This window comes from Plecotus auritus (assembly GCF_963455305.1).
Source record: "Plecotus auritus genome assembly, chromosome: 2".
NCBI classification, from domain to species: Eukaryota; Metazoa; Chordata; class Mammalia; order Chiroptera; family Vespertilionidae; genus Plecotus; species Plecotus auritus.
This window is the reverse complement of record NC_137771.1, coordinates 12507011-12524562: the sequence shown is the minus strand read 5'-3', so window position 1 is coordinate 12524562 and position 17552 is coordinate 12507011. Positions and strand designations below refer to the sequence as shown.

At 59.4% G+C, this 17552-nt stretch overlaps 1 protein-coding gene across 2 annotated transcripts in view; it reads left to right on the top strand.

Moving 5' to 3' along the window:
* The first annotated feature begins 901 nt into the window (after window positions 1-901).
* KIF17 (kinesin family member 17) overlaps window positions 902-17552 on the top strand; it is a 28746-nt gene continuing 12095 nt past the window's right edge. For both annotated transcript variants that reach the window (XM_080655130.1, XM_080655129.1), the window contains exons 1-6: window positions 902-1484; window positions 5227-5328; window positions 10401-10590; window positions 12422-12874; window positions 14573-14682; window positions 17317-17464. In XM_080655130.1, the coding sequence (XP_080511256.1) occupies window positions 1254-1484; window positions 5227-5328; window positions 10401-10590; window positions 12422-12874; window positions 14573-14682; window positions 17317-17464 (1234 nt within the window). In that variant the 5' untranslated portion in view covers window positions 902-1253. The remainder of the gene's footprint in view (window positions 1485-5226; window positions 5329-10400; window positions 10591-12421; window positions 12875-14572; window positions 14683-17316; window positions 17465-17552) is intronic.

Here is a 17552-nt window from a genome sequence, read left to right as displayed (position 1 = left end):
AGCTCCAGTGGTTATTTCCTATGGGAAAAGGACTCAAGTCCTGTGCTCTGGCAACTTGGGCTTTCCTCTGCTCCTGCACCATGCCACAGGACCTTTGCACAGCCTGGACAGGTCTTGTCCTCCCTGCTTTTTGCCTGGTTAGCGCAATCTTAGCATCTCAGCTCCTGTCACTCTCGGGAAGCCTTCAGGGGAGGGGTGTTGGATGTCCCATAGAACTGATCCTTTAGTTTGTAATGACTAGTTCAATGATGGGATTTTTGTAGGTGGGAGGTTTGTTTTGGATGTCAGTCTCCCCCACTGAATTAGACTCTGGGCGCCAGGAGGGCAGGGATTGGGCTGTCCCCAGCGCCCCTCACGATGCCTGGCAGGTAGCTGACAGCACTTCTGTGCAGAGTGGGGCCCAGAGGCGGCTGTTCTGGCTGGAGGGACTTGTGCTGAGCCAGGCAGCCTCTACAGCTAAAAGATTTTGGCTCTCAAAGTGTTTTGTTTCTTAATCTTGAGGCTTAGAAAAAACGAGGGCGGCATTAGGACCATTTGCCTTGTTCCAGGGACTCTTAGGGATGTGAGGAAAGCAAAATCCTGGTTGCCTGTCTCAATGGGTCCCTGACCCTCGCGAGAGGCCCCTCCTCTTGTCTCTCTCCCAGAGGTGGAGCCAGGCCTGGCCTCCCCCGCTCAGCTGGGCAACCTCGGGCCCATTGCTTTCCCTCTCTGCACCCGGGCTGTAGACAGCGGGCGGGAGCGCCCGGCGCGGAGCAGGCAGGCAGCCCACGCGCGCAGGCTTCTCGCCGGGGGAGACACTTGTCCACACGCCCGGCGGCGGCAGAGCGCGGACAACGCGTGGACGTTCTCGCGAGCCGCCACCTGTGACGCCACGTGCGTTGCTATGCAACCGCGAACGCCGCGGTAGCTTGAGGGCCAGCGGGCGGCTGGGAGCTTGGGACCTGCGGCGCCTGCAGCGCGGATCCTCCACTTCCCCGCCCGGGCCGGGCCTCAGGGATAGACGAGCCCGGCCGCGGAAGGAGGCAGCGGCCCCGGCTCCGGTCCTGCGACTCCCTCGCCGCCCCCTTCCTCCTCTCGGAGGCCCCGCGAGGCGTCCAGTCCTCCCTCCGCAGCCCCGTCCCCGCCACGAGGGCCCGCCCCCTGCGCCCGGCTCTCGCCGCGTCCCCCGCTCCAGGCGGCCAGGGGTCCCCTGCCGGGCGGTTGTCTGTCCCGACCGCGTAGTCCCGCGCCCGGGGGAGCCCTGCCGCGGCGCGATGGCCTCGGAGTCGGTGAAGGTGGTGGTGCGCTGCCGCCCCATGAACCAGCGGGAGCGGGAGCTGAACTGCCAGCCCGTGGTGACGGTGGACTCCGCGCGCGGCCAGTGCTTCATCCAGAACCCCAGCGCCACCGACGAGCCCCCCAAGCAGTTCACCTTCGACGGCGCCTACTTCATGGACCACTTCACCGAGCAGATCTACAACGAGATCGCCTATCCGCTGGTGGAGGTGAGGGCGCCGGAGGCCGCCTCCGAGGACTGGCTGGGCCGGACTTGGGGCCACCTTGAGGGGTCCTGAGGGACGGTGCAGCCCCCACGCCGCCGGAAGGCCCTTGTGGACACCAGCAGGTTGGTCTGAAGACCTCTGCAGGCAGAGAGAGCAGGAACCCGCCCGCTAGGTCTGTGCCCAGGTCTCCAGTGCACCCAGTGCCAAGGCTGCCCGCATTGGCCTCTGCTTCCTCCCCCTCAGCATTCAGAACCCCTCTTAATCCTATGCGGGAGGGAGGAAGCTCTCAGCAGTCCCTGCTTCTGCTCCTGTGAGCTTCATAAGGCGGCCGGGGGAGGGGGGCACTCACATTTCACAGATGGGGAAACTGAGGCTGGGTGGGAGGAGACTGGCCAGGCCCCCACAGGGCGTCTGATAGAGGTGGGGCTGGATCTGCACCTGCTGTCCGCCCCCGCAAGGGCTCTTTCGTTTCTACCAGCATCTCCCCAGCTGCCAGCGGATCACTAGTTGAGATGTGACAGGTGGTTCCAGGTAAAGAGGAAAAGTTCGGGAGATGCTTTGTACACTCTCCCTGGCTTGAAGACCCAGGACGATGCCCAGAGGGCGAGGGCTGCTCTCCCCAGGGCTGGTCCCAGGCTCTGGGGATGGCAGGCTGTTCCTCTCTGTCCTGGATTTCCAGGCTGAAGGGACCTGAGGGGTCATCTCGTCCAGTCTCCTCCCCATTGGATCCTTGTCCTTGACTGTCCACCCAGTGGAAGGGGCTCACTTTTCCCAAAGCTTCCCACTGTCCCCCCTTTGCTGCTGGGCTCCTAGAAGACCATCGTACACTATAGCACATCTCAATTCAGATGCGCAGGTGTCCCCGGTAAAAATGAAATGAGGCACACTAAACTGTGTTTAGTGGGAGAATATTTTATGCTGCTTCAGTTTTTAAGTGTAACTTAATTAAAATAAAGTAAATGCAGTATCTCATTTGCCCCAGGCATGTGTCTAGTGTGGCTGGTCGCTACCCCCCTGGATGGTGCAGGGGTATTTATGTTTATGCGGACTCTTGTCGGGGTCTGGGTTTGGGTCGATACTCGGGGCGCTGCACCCTGTTCCTGGGACTTGATGTGCCCCTGGCTTTGAGGAGCCCAGCTGTGGCCCTAGTTGGGTGATGGGTCTGCCACAGCCTGTCCCCCTCCGCAAGGGACCCATCCCTGTGTGCAGCCCTCACAGTGGTCAGGGTTTCCTCAGACAAGGGAGAGCTGATGCCTGTCCAGTTCTGCCCATTAAAATGAGGCCTCCCTCCAAGGAACTGGACTGGTGGCCGGTCCTCCTTCACCAGCAGAACCCTGGGACCGGAGCCCCACGCGGTCTCGGGGTGGGTCTTTGCAGTGGAGCGGGCACAGATGCCACGTGGGCCCTCGGGGTCCGGGAGCAGCGCTCTGGCCCAGGTTCTGACTGGGTTCCCCCCTCCTCAACAAGGTTCTGGAATTTGTGTCGTCCTGTGTGAGGGCAGGGACTGGGTGTCCGCCTGAGTCATTGTTCCGTCCCCTGCCAGAGCACGGAGCCTGGCACAGGGAAGCCAGGGCCTCCGGAAGGAATAAGTGCATCTGAATGAAGGACCTCAGGGTGCCGCCCGTTTGCCCTACCTTTCTTCTCAGCTGCTTCTTCCACCCCCCTCGCCCCAGCCCCTCTCCTCTCTGTCAAGCTGTCCCCTCAGCCTGGAATGCCTTCCTCTTCTGTCACCTGTCGAAATCCAAGCCTCCCCTTCAGTTCCCCCAGTTCCACTCACCCAGGAGGCTGTGCCTGGTTCTTCCCACACCGTCCTGTCCCCTCCCCCACACGCCCTCTCCTTGCCCAGGGCCTGAACTCCCCACATTACACTCGCCTCCACTTGCCTTGTATGGGAATCACTCCCCCACGACCCAGGCGATCCAGGGGGACATTTAGTGAGCGCCCCTGCACCCAGCGCCCCCTGCCAGTGCCTGCAGTACTACTTCTCGGGTAACCCTCACACAGCCTTGCAGGCGGCGCTGTTCTGACCCTTCATTTCAGAGGAGGAAACTGAGGCTCCACGTGCCTGCGTGCCAACAGGCCAGGGGCACACAGTAAAGGGTGGAGACTGATTTGAACCCAGGTGGCTAGACTCCAGGGCACATGCTCTTAACCTCACACAGGGACAGTCTCCTACCCCAGCAGGCACTGAACTTGAGGACAGAGCTGGGCCTCATTCATGTCTACCTGCCCAGCCCCAGCCCAGGGACATCGAGGTGGGAGGCCCAGGAGGGTCCCGGGTCAGCCCCTCAGACCTGGCCCTGGCCCTACACCAGGCCGTGCTGGGCCTGCTGAGCACCGGGTTTTGGTCCTCCCCCGCAGGGTGTCACTGAGGGCTACAACGGCACCATCTTTGCCTATGGCCAGACGGGCAGCGGCAAGTCCTTCACCATGCAGGGCCTGCCCAACCCACCCACCCAGAGAGGCATCATCCCCAGGGCCTTCGAGCACGTTTTTGAGAGTGTGCAGGTATGGGCCTCGGGAGGGCAGGGGCAGGGCTGGTGCCCGGGGCTGCGGGGTCCCAGAGCACGTCTCACTCCGGGATGAATCAGCCTCTACAGCACGGATGAGTGGAGGCAGGCTCTGGTTTTCTAAATGTGATGGGAGAACTGAAAACGGAGGCAGTGACACCTCGCGGTTCCATGTTTTTCTCTTGCTATTTTTAGATATTTTTTAAATTTCATTTTAGAGAGAAGGGAGAGGAATAGAGAGAAACATCGATGTGAGAGAGGAACATCCATTGACTGCCTCCTGCATGCCCCTTACTGGGGATCGAGCCCACAACTTGAGCACATGTCCTTGACCAGAATTGAACCTGGGACCCTTCAGTCCGCAGGCTGACGCTCTATCTACTGAGCCAAACCGGCTAGGGCCAGCTTTCCATTTTATTGAGCAGTTGCTACAGATCAAGCCTTGTGCAAAGCCCTTTATTATCCTACTTAACTCCCACCCGGGTCCTGCAGGTAACCATCATCCCCATTTTCAAGAACGGGAAGCTGAGACTTGGAGCCCCTATGGGATGGCTCAAAGCCAGTCATCCCAGCCCTAGCTGGTTTGGCTCAGGGGATAGAGCGTCAGCCTGTGGACTGAAGGGTCCCAGGTTCGATTCTGGTCAAGAGCACATGCCCGGGTTACAGGCTTGATCTCCAGTAGGGGGCGTGCAGGAGGCAGAAGATCAATGATTCTTTCTCATGATTTGTTGATGTTTCTATCTCTCCCTCTCCCCTTCATCTGGAATCAATAAAAATATATTAAAAACGACCAGTCATCCCAGTGTCCAGGCTGCAGGTGAGAAGTGCAGGTGACATTTGTGGCAATGCGCAGAGATTCCTGCATCTGGGAAATGGCAACGTGGGGACCGGGACCCTGGTCAGCTGCAGAGCCCACTGTACCTGCACCCGGGACTCATGTGGTGAGAGGGCTGCCAGGGATCAGCCCAGGGCCAGTGCTTGGTCCAGGCCTTACCTGTGGCCTCCGTTTCTCTACCTGAAAAATGGGGAGGCCTCTCCCATTTCTTTTCCTTTGAGGCCTGTAGAGAGACCATTAGACAACAGCAATAGGAGAATGATGTGACTCTGTGAAGCCTGACTGCCCCCCGCCTGCCCCGCATTGCCGTGATGTCTGGCTGCAGGGGCTCAGATTGCAGGGCCAGGTGCGGCAGCAGGTGCTCAGGTGTCTGTCTTTGCTCTCTGCCCACTCCCTGCAGTGTGCGGAGAATACCAAGTTCCTGGTCCGGGCCTCCTACCTGGAGATCTACAATGAAGATGTCCGTGACCTCCTGGGGGCTGACACCAAGCAGAAGCTGGAGGTGGGTGCGGACCTGGCATAGGCAGGTGGGGGCTGGTGGAGAGGGGAGGTTGGCATCAGGTGGTGGTGGTCCCTCAGAAATACAGGGAAGGTGTCCAGAGGGCACAGGTGCTGGCTCAGACTTATGGCCCACGAGGTGGTTGTGAGATTCAAGAGGGTGATGAGGGCGCGCTGCCTGGCAGAGCAGGTGTTTGGTGTCTGAGCGATTCCATGCCATTGCGATTCCCAGAAAGGACAGTGGGTGTGACTGGCGGCTGCACAGTGGAAACCCAGCGGGGAGGAGTCGGAGCTGATGGGTACATTGTCCTCAGTCTCCTAAAAGGCTAGAGCCAGAATGAAAGAACATTCTTTCCCACATGTGAAGCCAAATTAGATGCTTCGAGGGTTCCATCAAGATGACAGAACTGCCCTGGCCAGTTTGGCTCAGTGGATAGAGTATCGGCCTGAGGACTGAAGGGTCCCGGGTTCAATTCCGGTCAAGGGCACTTACCTCGGTTGCTGGCTGGATCTCAGGCCCTTGTTGGGGCCGTGCAGGAGGCAACCAATTGGTGTGTATCTCTCCTCCGCCCTCCCACTCTAAAAATCAACGGGAAAGTGTCCTCAGTTGAGGATTGACAACAATGACAAAAGGAACCTTGCAAGATGACAGAATTGATCCTCTGGGCTCTTTAAACTCTGACTGGGCCTGGGCGGGTCCAAGGAGGAGAGGCCAGTGCGGGGAGGTGCTGGCGGCTGCCCCCCAAGTCTGGTGCTTCTTATCTGACCAAGCAACCAATGGGGTCCAAAAGGCCCACACCCAGCGTCGGGGGTCGGGGGCCGGGGGTCGGGGGTCGTCCCACCTCCCTCAGAGGCAGAATGTCCGAGTTGGGGGAGTGCCAGTCGGAGATTCCCATTTTACAGGCGAGAAAACTGGGCTGGGAAAGAGGGTCACTCGGGACCCTGGATAGGAAGTGGCAGAGTCAGGTTTGGACATTTTCCATGACCCAAACGGCTTCATTCTCCCCAGGCCACGTGCCTCGACAGCCATGGGGGCGAGCAGAGCCTGCCTGTCCCCTCGATGGCACAGGACACTGGAGCCACCCATGTGGGGGCAGGGTGTTTCTCTGCTCGGCCCCAGAGCCTTCTACTTGCCTCCTGACCCCCCGCTTGCCCTGGCTTCATTGGCGGGGCTGTGAGTTCCTCTCCGACGGGTGGCCACTCCATGGCCCCGTGGAACAGTCAGACTCGGGAGCAGCTGTCATGCCATGGAAACGTCCCAAGTATCTGAGCCGGAAGGACCGTGAGAGAGCTTCTAGTCAGCCCTGTCCTGGTACAGATGAGGAAACTGAGTCCCAAGGAGAGACAGGGGCTTGGCCAAGGTCACAGAGCAAACTACTTTGTACCTGAACTCGTGGGATGTGCGTGGTCCGGTGCTTTCCTCCCAGTGTTTTGGGGTCAGCAATATAGGAAACCCCTGGGGCAATCAGAAGCCGGCAATTAGGTTCTAGTGAGGGAGGGGCATGCTGATTCACTCATTCAACAAAGACTTACTGGGTGCCGGGTGCCGGGGGCCAGGCCCCACGCTGCGGCAGGTCACACAGGTGTGCACTCTCTCCCCCATGCCAGGCCCCATCCAGACCAGGACCCAGCCCAGCCCCTCCTTCTCTGCTTCTCCCAAACACAGCAGTGCTTCGCCCTTTCCGTGCAGGAGCTCCAGCCGCCCACCTGGGTCTTTCACTGTCTTTTCTAGCAGCTGAGCCACACCTCAGCCCCCAGACAGGGACGTGGGGGGAGGAGCAGCACAGGGAGTCGATTCGTTCCTGCTGGTCAGCCCTGAAAGGCCAGCCCTGGGACACAGGCAGCAGGGGGCCCTCCTCCCCTTCCTTGTGCCCTGGTCCCTAGACCGGCGTGGTCACCAGGCCCTGAGAGGCAAGGGCTGGCAGCTACACGCGCTTGCCCCAGCTGGGCCAGGGGCCTCAGGCTTGGGGAGCAGGGCTCCTGGGGGGCTGCCAGGGACAGATGCGCTCCAGGACACTCCCCAGGGTGCTCTGAGCTTTGACCTGGTGCCTCGCAGAGAAGGCAGAGGGGTTCTCATGTCACCTCACAACAGCCTAAGGAGGAGGTGCTGCTCACACCCTTTATCGCAGATGGAAACAGGCTCGGGGCCTGGGTAGGAGCAGCCACCGGCCCATCAGTAAAGGGTGGAGACCGGATACGGATGCAGGGGGCCAGGCTCCACCCCACAGCGCGGGGCCTGATCGTCTTGGTAACTGGGGCTATTAGATCAGCGAGGGCCAGCAAGAGATTTTGGGGAGCAGAGTTACACCTCCTCCTCCCCAAACCATGAACTATCATGGAAATAACCCGGCCGTGGGCGGAGGAGGTCGGCCTCGGGGGCCCTCCGTCAGGTCCTGTACCCCGTGTCCCCACAGCGTCAGGACCCCTCCTCCGTGGGGGTGTTTCCTGGCTCCGGATCTGTGGCCCACATGTCCTGCCTGTGCGCCAGGCCCAGCCAGGCCACATTCCAGCTGGTTGTCATGGCGACTGGGCAGCCCTGCCGCTGTGGAGCAGTTACCAAGGAACCGGGCACAGCTGGTGGCTGTCGCTCAGCGCCTCCCCAGCTCTGTGGTGGGCCGGGCAGGAACATCAGGGGAGGGATGGAGGGAACCTGGGATCATGAGGTGGGGGATCAAGGCTTCCTGGGTCTAAACATGGGGTGGGGTGACCCTCTGTGAGGGGGTGCCTCCCTGTTCCCTTTTCTGCTCGTGAGAGACAGTGTCCTCACCTCTTCATGACCTGGGCTCACTCAGCCCCTCCAGGTTCCCAAGAACGTTTTATTAGCTCCATTCTCTTCTTAGTCCTCAGAGTAGGCAGGCACAAGTAGGCTTTATTGTCCCCATTTTACAGATGAGGAAACCGAGGCCAAGAGAGGCAAACTGACTTCCCCAGCTAGAAGCAGGGTTCCATCCCAGGCCTGACTCTGTAGGAACTGCCTTCTCCCTGAAGCCGGGAGCAGCCTCTCACCTAGACCTACTGTGTGCCAGCCAGCCTTCTGGGTTCTTCCAGGGAGCATGGCAGTGATCAAAAAAGGCCGCTCTCTTGCCCTGACCGGTTTGGCTCAATGGATAGAGCTTCGGCCTGCGGACTCAAGGGTCCCAGGTTCGATTCTGGTCAAGGGCATGTACCTGGGTTGCAGGCGCATACCCAGGGGGGAGTGTGCAGGAGGCAGCTGATCGATGTTTCTCTCTCATCAATGTTTCTAACTCTCTATCCCTCTCCCTTCCTCTCTGTAAAAAATCAATAAAATATATTTTAAAAAAAAGGCCGCTCTCAGGCACACAGGTGGGCGTGAGTGAGGCCGCCAGGTGCTGCCGGCCTCCCGCTGGCTTCACGCAGGCTGTGTGCAGGGTCTCCCCCTCCTGTCCCACAGCCGCCTCCGAGGCCAAGGTCAGCGGTGTCATTTCAAGCTTTAGTCACTGCAGGTGCTCCAGCCGCTCTCCAGGCCGTCCCTTTGGGCTCTTCCGCTGTCTGTCACCCCAGTGGCGGCTGCCGCTGAGAGCTGTGTGACCCTCAGCAAGCCGCTTAGCCCCCTGTGCTCAGTGGTCTCTCCACACTTCCGCAGGCAGTGGGTGCAGCAGGTCCCAACGCCACCTGGGACCCGGAAGCTGCCCCGGAGCAGAGCATCTGCGCCTTCGGTGGCTCAGAGCAGCAGACGGGTGACTTTGGTCCTAATTCACTCTGCTCTTGTCAGAGCGGTTTTGTTTCTTCTCGCACTTGAGAAATATTGCGTTTCACAGCTCTCTCTGTGTCAGCAACAAAACAACTTGGCTGCCTGGATTGCAAGCAGGGAGCGATCAGAGAAATTAATTTACTCACTGCCTTTGCGCGGAGAGCCACTGGAGCTGTGAGCCACCGGGAGTGCTGGGCAGCAAATGGCACTTCACCGTCATCATCCAAGGCTGGAGGAACAGTCCTGTTGCCTTGGAGCCGTGGCAGAGGGGCGCGGAGCTGTGGCAGAGGGGCGCGGAGCCGTGCAGAGGGGCGCGGAGCCGTGGCAGAGGGGCGCGGAGCCGTGCAGAGGGGCGCGGAGCCGTGGCAGAGGGGCGCGGAGCCGTGGCAGAGGGGCGCGGAGCCGTGGCAGAGGGGCGCGGAGCCGTGGCAGAGGGGCGCGGAGCCGTGGCAGAGGGGCGCGGAGCCGTGGCAGAGGGGCGCGGAGCCGTGGCAGAGGGGCGCGGAGCCGTGGCAGAGGGGCGCGGAGCCGTGGCAGAGGGGCGCGGAGCTGTGGCAGAGGGGCGCGGAGCCGTGCAGAGGGGCGCGGAGCCGTGGCAGAGGGGCGCGGAGCCGTGGCAGAGGGGCGCGGAGCCGTGGCAGAGGGGCGCGGAGCCGTGGCAGAGGGGCACAGAGCCACGTTGATGGGGCGGAGGAGGAGCACTTAGAGCCCTCGGTGACTGCAGTGCCAGCCCTGGGAGCTAACACTCTCAGCCTGAAACCCTCCTTCACAACAACAGCACTAGCCACAGCAGTGAGGACAGCGCTGGCACTTAGGGAACACTTGCTGTGTGCCAGGCACCGTGCCAAGCGTTGAATGGGCTTTAGCTTGTGGAATCCTCACCATCGCCCTAGGCCAGTGGTCGGCAAACTCATTAGCCAACAGAGCCAAATATCAACAGTACAACGATTGAAATTTCTTTTGAGAGCCAAATTTTTTAAACTTAAACTTCTTCTAACGCCACTTCTTCAAAATAGACTCGCCCAGGCCGTGGTATTTTGTGGAAGAGCCACACCCAAGGGACCAAAGAGCCGCATGTGGCTCGCGAGCCGCAGTTTGCCGACCATGGGCCTAGGAGATAGGTATCTCATACCCATTTTACAGACGTGGAAACTGAGGCTTAGAGAGGTGAAGGCACTGGCTCAAGGTCCCACAAGCGAGAGGCAGGGGTGGGTTTGAGGCTGGTTCCACCTGCAACAAACCCTCTGCCTCAGAGGGTATTTGAGGTACTAACGGGGCTTTGGGAGGACAGAGGTGGTCTGAATTGGGCCCTTCCCTCCGGGTCCCTGGCCCCACCCGCCTCTGACCCGTGCCTCCTGCCGCAGCTGAAGGAGCACCCGGAGAAGGGCGTGTACGTGAAGGGGCTCTCCATGCACACGGTGCACAGCGTGGCCCAGTGCGAGCGCATCATGGAGAGGGGCTGGAAGAACCGCTCGGTCGGCTACACCCTGATGAACAAGGACTCCTCGCGCTCCCACTCCCTCTTCACCATCAGCATCGAGATCTACGCTGTGGGTATGTGCCGCCCGAGGGGGTGCAGGGGGCCAGGGGGCCTGAGCCGGGATCCCGCTCCTAGTCGCCAAGACTCTTCACCTCTCCGAGCCTCAAGGGCCCCGCCTGACACTGGGAAGAATGCTCAGACTGCTGGAGGGCGCACTGGGGCCCCTCGCAGGCTAGGACCCCTGCTTCCAGGGTAAACAGCAGCATCAACAACAGCCGTAGTCCCGGCGGCTGTAGTCCCGGCGGCTGCGCATTACTACCTGCCATGCGTTCCCTGTGCACGTATACGGCCATGCGTGGGGCTGCCGGGAAGGGCATACTCGTGGCCCACTTCCCGCCAGTCCTCCGCCAGGTGTTGTAACAGTTTCCAGTGCTTCCATCAAGCAATGCCATTGTGAACATCTCTGTGCACCAGACATCTGCTCTTAGACCCGTTTGCTCAGATCAGGGTAGACCTGGAGCGGAGGGCACGCCCCTGTCTAAGGCTCCGGCACATCCTCCTCCTCCTCCTTCTCCCCCTCCTTCTCCTCCCCCTCCTCCCCCTCCTCTCCCTCCTTCCCCTCCTCCCTTTTCTCCCCCTCCCCTCTCCCCCTCTCCCCTCCTCCTCCTCCTTCTTCCCCTTCTCCCTCTCCCCCGTCTCCTCCCCCTGTAATAGCCCAAAAAATCAAGCCCCTCCCATGTCCAAGCCTCTCCTGGGTACCAGCTAGCCCTTTTATTTCTTTACCTCAGGTTCCTGTGCTTATGGGCAAAACTAGGCCAATTCTGGTTTTAACCAGCAGGAAACTGAGGAGGGAGCCCCTACCCCTGCCCCCACCCGTCTCATCTCATGTGGAACCATGCAGGGTGTCGTCTAGAGGCAAAAAGAGAATTCCTGATAGTAGTAATCGTTTAATGAGCACTTGCTGTGTGCCAGGCACAACCCTGAGCCCTCGCACACGTGCTGTTGGTGCAGGCCTCTCACCACCCCTCAGGGCCTTTGGTTCCGCTTTACAGAGGGGAAGGCTGAGGCTCAGAGTCAAGTGAAGTTTTCCCCCAAGTTTCACAGCCACCGAGGGACGGAATCAAGCTTGAACCCCCACAGGTCTGAGTCCTCAGAATCTGTGCTCCGAGCCCCTGCTACCAGCCAGAGGGCTGCTGGGTCTGTTCCCTGGCACAGCCACAGTCGCTGCGGAACTGGGCTCGTCCTCAGGGGCTGGCGCTGTGTGCCAGGCCTGCGTAGACCCTGGAAAAATGTGCTGTCGGTTTACTTCACTCCTCCCAACAACAGCGTTAGGGGAGCTCTTAGTCTCACTTCGTGGATAGGAGAACTGAGGATCAGAGAGGTGCATGGCTCTGCCAAGGTCACACAGCAAGTGGGGTGGGAACCCGGTCCAGGAGTCTCCAAAACCAATGCTTTCTGCCTTAAGAATACAGCTCCCTGGTGACCCAGACACACACACACACACACACACACACACACACACACACGCACACGCACCTTTGGCCTCACAGGCCATCGGTAGGAGCTGCTGTGATAGCTATAGAAGTCTGCTGCCCTCAGAGAATAGTCTACCTCCCAGCCCCTGCTTCCTGGAGTCAGACAGCCCTGGGGCTGATCCGGGCTCCACCACTTAGCAGCTGTGGGCCTTGGGCAAGTTAAATGCCCTTTCTGAGCCTCAGTTTCCTCATCTGTAAGAGGGCACAGTCAGAGCACCTCCTGCATGGGGCTCCTGTGTGGCTGAAATGAGGCCCTCGGTGGGTGGGGAGCACTCGGTGGGTGGGGTGCCTGATGGCCAATTGCCCTCATTAATGGGGGGGAGGGTTGCCCACCAGAGGCCCTCACCTCTCCGCCGGGTCTGCCTTGCAGACGAGCGGGGCAAGGACCACCTGCGGGCAGGCAAGCTGAATCTGGTGGACCTGGCGGGCAGCGAGCGGCAGTCCAAGACGGGTGCCACCGGGGAGCGGCTCAAGGAGGCCACCAAGATCAACCTGTCGCTGTCCGCGCTGGGCAACGTCATCTCGGCCCTGGTGGACGGGCGCTGCAAACACATCCCCTACCGCGACTCAAAGCTGACGCGGCTGCTGCAGGACTCCCTGGGGGGCAACACCAAGACGCTGATGGTGGCCTGCCTGTCGCCTGCCGACAACAACTACGACGAGACCCTCAGCACGCTGCGCTACGCCAACCGAGCCAAGAACATCAAGAACAAGCCACACATCAATGAGGACCCCAAGGACGCCCTGCTGCGCGAGTACCAGGAGGAGATCAAGAAGCTGAAGGCGATTCTGGCTCAGCAGATGAGCCCCGGCAACCTGTCAGGTGGGCGCCTCAGGACGAGGTGGCAGGAAGGGGCAGGGGACCCAGGAGAAAGGCTCTGGCCCTCGGTCTGCCTGCCTCCAGCTGAGCCAGAGAGATGGAGGCGACGTCCCATGTCCTCTCAGCTTCATGGAACCTGACTTTGGACCAGTGAGGGAGAGCCCTGGGTAGTGACAGCCGGAGGTGTCTGCTCGCTGATGCCCCAGGAAGAGGCCAGTGTATCCATCCTGTCCCTTCAGTTGTCAGGGGGGGCTCTGTTGCCGGCTCCCTGCCCCCTGTCTGCCCACTGTCTCTGAGGCAGCAGCGTGATGCTGTGCTGCTCAGCAGTGGGGTGACTCACTCCCCGTCCAAACCCCACTCCCACTAGGCACCTTGTGACGGCAGCACTCACACCCAGGCAGTGGGCTGTCATCTGCTGGTAGAAATCATGCCTGGCAGGTCTGCAAAGTTCTTGCAGCTGCAGGACGCCAAGGTTTCTTCTCATCTGAGAAGCCTCTGGGGAAGGGAGCACAGAGGAGCCTGAGTCCATCTCTCCATTCATCAGCTCCCCAGCCACCTTCCTCTCTCTCCATCCATTCTACACACCCCCATTCATCTACCCATCCATCCATCCTACTTACCCACTCATCAGTCCATCCACCCATGCATCCATCCATCCTTCTACTTACCCATCCATCCATCCATGCATCCATACATCCATCCATCCTTCTACTTATCCACTCATCCATCCATCCATCCATGCATCCATGTATCCATCCATCCTTCTACTTACCCACTCATCCATCCATCCACCCACCCATCCACCCATCCTTCTACTTACCCATCCATCCATCCATGCATCCATACATACATCCATCCTTCTACTTATCCACTCATCCATCCATCCATCCATGCATCCATACATCCATACATCCTTCTACTTATCCACTCATCCATCCATCCATCCATGCATCCATACATCCATACATCCTTCTACTTACCCACTCATCAGTCCATGCATCCATGCATCTATCCATCCTTCTACTTGCCCATCCATCAATGCATCCATGCATCCATCCATCCTTCTACTTACCTACTTATCCATCCATGCATCCATGCATCCATCCATCCTTCTACTTACCCATTCATCCATCCATCCATCCATGCATCCATGCATGCATCCATCCTTCTACTTACCCACTCATCCATCCATGCATCCATGCATCCATCCATCCTTCTACTTACCCATCCATCCATCCATGCATCCATGCATCCATCCATCCTTCTACTTACCCACTCATCCATCCACCCACCCATCCATCCATCCATTCTCTCCTCCCACCCCTTCTATCCTACAATCTACACATCTACCCATTCATTCGCTCTATCCTATCGTCCACCCTTTTATCCATCTTTCCACCCACCCACCCATCCATCCATCCAAAGTTCTCTGAGCACCCCCTCTGTGTGGACCTGTGGGATGAGGTGAGTGGGCTTCGTCTGTTCTGTTCTCTGCCACACCCCCAGTGCCTAGAGCAGGCGATGCTCAAGAAATCTTTCCTAAATGACTGAGTAAAGTAGCACTTTACGTAGACACACTTAAAATAAGCTGAATACTTTGAAGTCCTTTAGAATGAGCCTGTGGTTGTCTTTGCGGAGTGCTGCTTAGTTCCTGCAAACGGTGTGCACCTGGGTCACAGCCCCTCATTTCTGTCCCCCCAGCCCTGCTGGCCAATCAGGTGCTCCCAAACCCTGTCCAGACTGAGGAGAAGCCATTGTCCCCGCCTGTGATCCAGCATGACACGGAGGCTGAGAAGCAGCTGATCCGGGAGGTGAGACCTGGAGCAGGTGGGAGAGTGGGCGGGCAGGTGGGGCCGAGCAGGAGATCACTTCCAGAATGATGTCCTTTCACCGCCCCCCCGCCCCTTACATTGGGGTCAGCACTACAGCCTCCCTTTTGGAGTCACACAGAGATCCTGGGGCCATGACTTGCCCAAGGTCACACAGCTAAGGAGTCAGAGCTGGGATTTGAACTCGGGTTCCAGAGTCCAGTTCATCCCACATCAGTGGGAGAACAGGGAGGGGTGTGGGGTGTCTGCAGGAGCGCTGTCTCTCCTCACAGCAGGAATGGGTGGCTGTGGGTTGGAGGAAGCCGAGAAGGCCTTCCTGGTAGTGCAAGTGGCCTGTGCAAAGGTGCGAGGTCAGCTGGAAGGAGCTGTTCCCCACAGCAGGTGCCAAGAAGCCTGGGCTGAGAGCAGGGCAGCTGGGGTGGGCAGTGGGGAGCCCCTAGGTGCCCATTTGACTGGGATAAGTGGGGTGTTAGCCTCCCAGAAAAAGCTGTGACTTGGGTCCTCGTCCCACATGTGGGCTCCTAGGATCCCGGAACAGCAGGGCAGGTAACACCCTTATTTGCAAATACGGAGCTGATCCCTAGGGTTGGGGTCAGGGGGCACTTAACACAGCCGGCCCCCAACTCCAGGCTCTGTTAGCTTCCGGGGGTTCCTGCTAAAGGGCACATTCTGAGGCCCGAATGTGGTGGGGTTTGGCACATGACAGTCCCTTTAGGGCCTGGCTTTTTCTTGGTGGAGAACCCAGAGCCAGCAGGAACAGCTGCAGGGCCTGGGCCGGGACGTGTCTGTTGCTGGGCCTTTGCCACTCAACTATGACCTCAGGTGGGACCAGCCCTGAGGCCCGGGAGCCTGGTCAGGCTGTGGGGCCTGGGGCCCAGCCTCGGGGGGCAGACCAGGTAAGGTCTGGGGGCCTCAGTCCTGTGGACTAGAGGGCTGGGGAAATGGACTAAGGGTCCCCAAGAGCTGCCCATGGCAGGCAGAGGCTGTTACTGTTCAGGGAGAGGCCCAGCTGGACACTGTCCTGGCCCCGTGAAGGTTTGGGAGCTCAGCGCTCTGCCTGCCTGTTCCCTGCTGGGAGCTCCGGGGACAGGGTGAGGAGGCAGCCTTTAGCAGTGCCGAGCCCAAGCCAGAGCCCACAGAATGAGAGGTCACACTTCGGGGGTTCAGAGTGGGTCTGGACTCACAGCAACAGGTGGACGTTGGTCACAAAACCGTGGGGGTGGGAAGGGTTGGCCAGGGGGTGGGATGGAAGCTTCCTTCCCAAGGAAGACCCGTTGGGTGGGCAGTCACTGCCCCCTAGTGGTCACCAGGGAGAAGAGACGCTGTGCAGGCTCCAGGGTCCATCTACCTGGGGAATGGGGGTGCCTACCTCCGCCCCGGGGTGGGGGCAGCCCAGTGGACGCTGCATCAGAGGCCGCCACCACCAAGTCTGCTTTCTGACCCTAGAGTTTAGAGTTTCTTCTGTGAGCCACACTTGGAGGAAGCGTTGAGAGGGTCTGTCCTCTCGCCCTCCCATTCCAGAACCAGTCAGGACGCTCGGGATTAGGGAGGTGGCCCCTGTGTGCAGTGAGTAGAGAGGGTGCCGGGCCAGGAAATGACTCTGCCACGAGCTGGAGGTGTGACTGTGGGCTTCGGTCTCCTAGCGTTATGGGGCAGGATTTGAACTAGAAGGTTCCTAGGGTCCATGCAGCTTTTACAGCCTGCAAGTCCAGTTCTCATGGGTTCTGTGACCTTGGGCACGTTGCTTAAGCTCTCGAGCCTGTTTCTCATCTCTAGAACCGGCATAATAGCAGCTTTCCTGCTGCTGTGCGAGGGGGACATGCAGGGGTCTTATTGCTGGGGTTTGCACTCTGGCCCCATTGAATCAGCGCTTTCTGAGCACTTTCTAGGCACGGGCACTGTAGCTGGAGGCGCACATGGGATCCAGGAAGAGTTTTATTGCTTTTAATATTGGAAGTAATAGAGCAGGTTTTGTAAACGGCTGGGAATGGTCTCGAGCCGAGGGAGAAGTCCGTGATGTAGGAGGGAGGTGGGGATTGAAAGAGCGAAGTCCTCAGGTGGGTGACTCAGTGTCAGATGTTTCTTCCACGGTCACAAGAGAGGACGCAGAGCTTTTTTCTTTTGGGGGGGGGGGTGCGGACCTGCAAGTGGATGGAAGGTGCAGGGCTGGGAAGGTGAGGAAGTTCACGGTCAGTGGGCTGCGGAGTTCTCTGTGAAGTGTGAGACAGGAAGTGGGCGGGGTACGGAGGGTTGGAGGGAGGGGAGTGGGAGGACTGGGTGGAGGACCCTTTGGTTAAAACCTATCCATTGATGCGAAGAGGTGTTCATGATATATTGCTGTGTGGGGAAAATAGACGACAAACACACACATGCATTATTCGCCGTTAAACACGCACAGGGGGAAGTTCAGGAGGGTCTTCACCAGCCACTAATTTTCCCAGTGTTGGGGGGGCAATTTTAATTCAGTTCTTTTGGCTTACTTGTATTTTCTGGATCGCTTGTGGGGGGGGGGAGGGGAGGCATACTGAAGGCTGTGTTTTGAAATGGTGATAAAACGCTTGCCCCCCTGTGCTCCTCTCACACACACACACCCCCCCCCCCCGCCCCCGCCGCCAGGAGTACGAGGAGCGCCTGGCCCGGCTGCGGGCCGACTATAAGGTGGAGCAGGAATCCCGGGCCCGGCTGGAGGAGGACATCACTGCCATGCGCAACTCGTACGACGTGAAGCTGTCCACGCTGGAGGAGAGCCTGCGCAAGGAGACAGGTGCGCGCCTGCCCCGGCTCTGGGGGGCCAGCCTGCTTCCCGCCTCATTTTACTGCCTGGCGTTTATAGAGCACTTTGTACGCACCAG